The sequence below is a fragment of the Palaemon carinicauda genome, chromosome 9, assembly GCF_036898095.1.
Source record: "Palaemon carinicauda isolate YSFRI2023 chromosome 9, ASM3689809v2, whole genome shotgun sequence".
Classification (NCBI taxonomy): domain Eukaryota; kingdom Metazoa; phylum Arthropoda; class Malacostraca; order Decapoda; family Palaemonidae; genus Palaemon; species Palaemon carinicauda.
Window position 1 is genome coordinate 101,941,983 of NC_090733.1, and position 7,606 is coordinate 101,949,588.

At 34.3% G+C, this 7,606-nt stretch overlaps 1 protein-coding gene across 1 annotated transcript; it reads right to left on the reverse strand.

The window, feature by feature from the left end:
- Positions 1–1,709: 1,709 nt before the first annotated feature.
- LOC137646571 (uncharacterized) lies at positions 1,710–3,231 on the reverse strand. The gene is made up of 3 exons (XM_068379681.1): positions 3,198–3,231; positions 2,210–2,697; positions 1,710–1,814 (listed from the first exon to the last, which is right to left on the reverse strand). The coding sequence occupies exons 1-3, from the start codon at positions 3,229–3,231 to the stop codon at positions 1,710–1,712; spliced, it is 627 nt and encodes a 208-aa protein (XP_068235782.1).
- Between the last annotated feature and the right edge of the window lie 4,375 nt (positions 3,232–7,606).

The following is a 7,606-nucleotide window of genomic DNA, read 5'->3' on the forward strand; positions in this document are numbered from 1 at the left end:
TGTATATATGTATATATATACATATATATATATATATATATATATATATATATATATATATATATGTATACATATATGTGTGTGTATATATATATATATATGTATATATATATATATATATATATATATATATATACATATATATATATATATATATATATATATACATATATATCTATATATATATATGTGTGTGTGTATACATATATATACATATATATATATACATATATATGTATATAAATATATATATATATATATATATATATATATATATATATATATACATATATATATATATATATATTCCACTTTTCCTTTAAAAAATTCTCAATTTTATTTCAATTTTTCATTATCAGATGCAAAGGAACCACAGGGAAAAGGAAAAATATAAAAGTGAATCCTAACTGGTTTTTGTTTTGATTTTAGGCCTTCTGGTACAATCTTTTTTATATTAATATCCGGTTAGCTTGGACAGTTTTTGAGAAATTGTTCCATTTTAATACAGGACAATATATTTGAATATATATCTACTCACATGCAAATGCATATACATAGATATATACTGTACATACCCATGTACATGCTTCTATACACATATGAAAATTTATATGCACACTAAAACAACAACAACAACAACAAGTGCAACCGTTTCTAGTCGACTGCAGGAGAAAGGCCTGAAACATGTCCTTATTCATGGCAGGGGTTTAGGGGTTTGGCGAATTTTCATCGCCACGCTGGTCACTAGGAATTGGTGATGGTAGGAGACTGGTCTGATCGCTCACATTAATCCAACCTAGTATGGGTGACCATGAATAGTACAACTTTCCTGATTATGGCGATACTCAAACCCCTTCACAACGTTAAGGTATCTCATTAAAAAAGAGTTATGTGCATTTTCATGCACATATAACTCTATCCACATAAACATACAGTTACTGTACATGCGTATTTGTACATGTGTGTGTCCTCCCCATAGTTCACTTCTCACTGCATTGAGAATAACAACTATTTTTCGGTATGTATTTCCGTTTATGTTTGTCCGTATTTTGAAACAGGGGATGCATGCGTATGTGTGCGTGCGTGAATTTGTGCCTTCGAAAGGACAGATAATGTCTGAAATGTTGAAAGATATCCCAAGAAACATAGAAGTTGTGTTTTTCTGACCAGTTGTTGCACTCTCTTAGAGAACATTTAGCAATTGATGCTCGTTAAACTTTTATGGGCATTCCTTCAGATAATTTTCTATATTTAAAAAGTGGCAACATTTTCTGGTAAATTATTTCTTTCTATATATATACATATATGTGTTTATATATATATATATATATATATATATATATATATATATATATATATATATGTGTGTGTGTGTGTGTGTGTGTGTGTGTGTGTGTATGTGTGCGTTGTATACAAATACAAATGAATCCTTGGTTTTGACATTTAGTTTTCAATTTTATAATAGCCAAATTTTGGCCTGAAAACCAAAAGATTTCCTCTGCTAGCATATTTTCTGTATTCGAGCACGCACATAAATGTAGGTGCACATAAAGGTATTTCTCGATATTTACGAATTTCCCTGAACACCATCGACACTTGATACTTCCGATTGTAACAAGAGTGTCAGACATTTTTCCCCCCTTTTTTTATGTCAGGTTTTATTGATATATCCGATTCTCCCTTTTTTAGTTGAAACGTAAATTATTTTTCTAGGCTGCACTTTTCTGCTCTTCAGTTAGGGCCGCTAATTGGACGTGGTCTGCAAGTAAGAATCCACCTGGTTTTGGGTGGGTAGAGTTTGGCAAAAGCAGAAACTGAAGGGTTAATAACTACAGAAATTTATATGCTTGCTATTGATGTGATCTGCTGGAGAACAGAATGTAGGGATATATCCATGGACATCAAATCGAATTATCAAGATCTGTAAATAAATCTTACGGCTTGCCTGGGTAATATTGGATATTTTAATATTCTATTTTATGTCACTAAAAACTATGCTTCACTTCGATTTAGGATTATAGGAGACCTGAAAAGAATTGCCAGAAGGATTTAGATCAAAGAAAGAAACCAGTTTCAGATTAAAAAGAAAACTTGGATTCAGATTCATTTCTAATTACAAGAGGCAACGATTTGATTTTCATGATATCAGGATATCAAGAAGTGAGATAACAGTTCATTAATTAAGTAATAATTAAATAGTTCTTTTTACAGAACGTAAGATAGTAGTTCCTTGATTAAGAGGTAAGATAGCAGCAGTTCCTTGATTAAGAGGTAAGATAGCAGTTCCTTGATTAAGAGTTAAGATAGCAGCAGTTCCTTGATTAAGAGGTAAGATAGCAGCAGTTCCTTGATTAAGAGGTAAGATAGCAGTTCCTTGATTAAGAGTTAAGATAGCAGCAGTTCCTTGATTAAGAGGTAAGATAGCAGTTCCTTGATTAAGAGGTAAGATAGCAGCAGTTCCTTGATTAAGAGGTAAGATAGCAGCAGTTCCTTGATTAAGAGGTAAGATAGCAGCAGTTCCTTGATTAAGAGGTAAGATAGCAGCAGTTCCTTGATTAAGAGGTAAGATAGCAGCAGTTCCTTGATTAAGAGGTAAGATAGCAGCAGTTCCTTGATTAAGAGGTAAGATAGCAGCAGTTCCTTGATTAAGAGGTAAGATAGCAGTCCCTTGATTAAGAGGTAAGATAGCAGCAGTTCCTTGATTAAGAGGTAAGATAGCAGTCCCTTAATTAAGAGTTAAGATAGCAGCAGTTCCTTGATTAAGAGGTAAGATAGCAGTTCCTTGATTAAGAGGTAAGATAGCAGTTCCTTGACCAGTTTATTTATTTCCTTATTTCCTTTCTTTGATCAGCTATTCCAACTAGCTTGGCTAATAATAATAATAATAATAATAATAATAATAATAATAAGATAACAGTTCCTTAGGCAAAAAGTAGATGCAGAAATATACACGCAGAATGACCGCTATTCCATCTATTTCCAGCCCATGTTTCAAGTGCTGGAGTGGAAACCAGCCGTTGGCTGAGGAGAAGGTTTCAAAAGAACAGAGAACAAGAAATTACAATGAATAAAGTTGCCGGCTTAGTCTCATTATGTGCTGCAAGCTGAGAATTATAGCTGCTAGTACGAGGGAAATTCAAAGAGTAAGGCAGGTATCACAAGGTTGCGGAACTTCCTTTCGGAGTGATTATACTTACTTTCAAGTCTGCTGTTTTCTAAGGTGCCATTCATAGTTATGCAATAAATCCCTTATAATTCATCTTGGTCTTTTGTATTGATGTTTTGAACCAAAATTTTCATTTTTCCTTATCTATATTTCCAGTTCATCAATTATTTTGTAGGTGGTGAATACATTTTGGGATGTTTTCCCCTAAGTTTTCATATACAATTAAAGATGGATACTAAAAGATTTTAAATTACACAGTATAATCTAATAATTTTTAGTTACGAATACATGAGTGGTCAAAAGAGCAGAGGGATAAAGATATTGGAAGAATAACTGGAAAGACTAATGGAAAAGAAAGACAATGAAATATATAATGATCGTTATTAACAGTTTGAGTGAAATCTGACGTCTTTTCTAATTGAACTTAACCAGTTTTCATAATGTTCTAATATCCCAAGTGATTTCATAGAACATAATAATGGGTGATGACACCGGTTTCCTGCTTTCATCCCATTTTCTATTTTTTTTTTTTTATTTAATCATACATAACTTTCCATTGCGTTATTTGTACGACATATCAATACCAAAAACTGGTTGTTAATTGTTATACCACAGCAAATTAATTCAGGTACAGAATAAATACTCCCCATGGACAGACTAGGCATATTTTCCCCTCTGTACTTCAAAGGTTTGTCCGTGTAAAAACTGTTGTATATACATCAGACGCCATTTCTCGAATTTATATTATAAACAATTAATAACCTCGTGACCTGGAAAGCTTTGCAAAGCATAAAAGCCTACTGAAACAAAACTAAAATAATCCTATAAAGGAACTTTTAAATAGCATGAAATAAATGCAACAGATTTTGTTAGTAATCACATTGTCTCCACAATATGGGAATGAAATTCCACCCACCGCCCCGACACAAACCCCCTTCTACAATCCTCAACCTACCGCCCCCCCCCCCCCTCACCCACCCCCAACCCCCATCCCTTGTGAACTTTCCAGTGGAGGGGATGAAAGTTGCTAGAATGTGGCTCGATGGGGAAAATGAAATCGTTTCATACCATGGTGGGGGAAGAACAGGAAATGGAACACATTGTATGAGGTATTTCTGTGGGTTTTTTAAACGCAGTAAAAGAAATCCTAGTACCTGTAGTAGCCTATTGCATATATTATTAAGTGAATGTTTACAGTCTAAACAATACAATGCTTCCTCACAATAATCTGACATTGTCAAAATTGTATCAGTTGAACGTGTTCAATCGGGTAGACTTATCTTCCATTACCCTGGGAAGGTGATAATTACAACTAATGAAATATAGATAACTTCAATAACTAGAATTTGGGCAATTACTAAATTCAGCTGATTATGAATATCAACTAAGGAACAAAAAAAAAAAAAAAAAAAAACAACAACAATAAATGCAGCCATTTCTAGTCCTTAGTAGGAAAAAGACTTAAGATATGTCTTCATTCATGCCTGGGGTTTGGACAGTTTTCATCGACACGCTGTCCAGTGCGGATGGGTGTTGGAGAAAAACTTTTGTCACAGCAAACCAATCTAGTATTAGTGACCCTGACTAGTACTGCTTTGCTGATTCTGGCGATACACTGATGAAACAGAAGACGAATCATTAAAATTTCTGAGTGCAACAGATGTCAATATTGTCGGTAGTATTTATATTTCAAAATTTATTATCCGTTAAAATGTCTCTGACATATATCGTCTATTTTTATATGAGAAAAAATTTGGTGATAGCTAACCTTTCCCGATATAACATTGAATCATAGTGTTCAAAAGTAACTACAGAAGGCTTAGATTCGTCTGAAAGAAAAATTATTACAAGATTCATTTTAGTTTTATTACTAGGTCATTTAGAAAACTATATCAGATGTCATGTCATTGATCAGACTTTCTTCTCTTTCCCTTGAGACATCAAGCTCGCTAATTTCACCGGTTACTTAAAAAATCCAATTTTTTTAGAAACTTTCAATTATTTCTTAAATCTAATGTATAATCTTCAAACGATTAAAATCTATAAATTATATATGAAAGCTTCTGTACAAGTATTTATATATGCATTTTTTTCATCTTTTTATTTATATTTTTATTTATATATAAATTTAGTAAAACCCCATACAGTTTATTCTTCATGTTAGATTCCCAAGAGTGGCAGGTGTGATTTTTTTTTTCGTTTTCAGGTCAACGTTTTTTTTTTTTTTCCTCGTCAATATTGGATCGGTTCTTCAAAGAAAAATTCTCCCAGCATTTATCGTACTTTTATTGCATTCACTAATTGGATGTTACTTATAAAGTAAGTTGTTAGGACTGAATAAAAGAGAATGATTAGGATGAAATAATGATCAAGAGATAGAAGACCCTAGGAATGTGTCAAAAAAAAATAATATATATATATATATATATATATATATATATATATATATATATATATATATATATATATATATATATACATATATATATATATATATATATATATATATATATACATACATACATACATATATATATATATATATATATATATATATATATATATATATATATATATATATATATATATATATGTCTATATATATATATATACAAATATATGTATGTATGTATATATATATATTTTTGGGCTCAAGCAATCTACATCCTGGACAGAGATTTCGTCTCGTAGGAGGTGATTGGCGAGATACGAATTCGGGAAAGAAAAAGGGGAGCCGCTCCCAAGGCTTCCCTATCCTCCGATTCGTATGCGTGCCTGGCGCCAATCCTGGCGCCATCTGTATTCCTTGTAGCGTACACGAGGTGCTACAGATACTGTATGTAGGGAGGGGTCCTACAGCCCTTTCTTAGAAAGGCAAGGGCGGGTCCATCAGGACGACATGGCCATCTCACCCAAAAATAGATTTTTCGCTTCGCTCAAAATCCGTTTTTTGGGCTCAAGCCATGTCGTCCTGATGGAAGTGTACCAGAGCATTACTGTATCTGTGGATTCTCAGAACGTGCCGTACTCCCCGGAGGTAATTTTTTCCCGGTCAACTAGACCTAGAGACCTAAGATGTTACCGTTATACATCTTTTCAACTAACTATAAACTATGTTAGAGCTTCCTGCCCCCTACAGGGAAGAGTCCTACTAGACTCTGGAAAAGTCTCGAAGAGTACATATACCTATGTATGAATACCAGGCAAGCTAATATAGTGGTCTCGCCCTATATTAAGTAAAGCATAGTTTGTAAAGAACCACTGCGTCAATATGAAATATCGACCAGTTCTCCGCACAATACTTGTATTGGACAAAGGTTTTATATCCGCATAGGAGGAAAACCAATGCAACATAGCTTGCATAAAGGAACAATTCTATTAGAATTATCCCAGATAAGGTACATAGAATGAATGCTCAATTATACCAATAAATTGACACAGGTGAAGGAGACGCAAGGTTCTCAAGAACCAGATTATTGACAGGCAATAAATAGACAGGTTAACCACAATTATATATATATATACATAAGAAGAGGATAACCCAAAACTTTAAGCATAAGTATGATAGTAAACAGAGCTTGTTTGTCTGAAAGAAAAAACATTAGATGCCACTTTTAAGATACCGAGGTATCAAAGTCATAAAAGCCTGTATTACAAATCAATGACATTAGCGTTAGAAACGCTCGGCACACATGTCTGCACTTATGCTAGGTTCACCTTCGGAAATGGAACAGTCTGGATGGGCAACACAGTGCCCTCACTTAGTTTGTAGTACAGTATGTAACTACACACTCACCCTGGAATTAATCGTCCCAATTAAGACCACTGTTCCTCGCAGAGTTAAACAGTAGGGTTAACACCGCGACCCACTGCTACCACAGATCTCTTTTAGTTCCTCTACTTGCTTCGCATAGTGGCGAAAGAACACTCTGGAAGACTTCCAGCCAGTGTATGAACGGAGATGTTCAAAATCCATACAATTAAAGAAATTTAAGGATGAGGCAACTTTCCTCGGATCGTGACCTGCGGGTGTATTGTCAGGATCCGCTCTGCGAATAAAATATGTGATTTTCGCTCTGAGTTGATTCAGAGATAAATATGAGCCTGATGTTTCTCCCCTGAATAGTTGACCACCCTTGAAGTCTGAAGTTCTATGAAGATAGACCTTTAGGCATTCTACTGGACATAGAGATGCATCTTCTTTCAGAGGGCAGATTCTCCAGGGACCCCACCTGTTGGTGGGTAACTCATTCTTGGCGAGAAACGTAGGATCCGGAAACAGGTTCAGTTCTCCCCCATCCAGGAACTGAACACGACCTGCCTCTCTCGAGAGGCTACAATCTCACTAACCCTGGCCCCGGACGCGAGTGCAAAATAGGAAAATAACTTTTTGTGTCAAATCCTTTAACGCACACTCTTCATTGTTCAACAGAGAAGCGA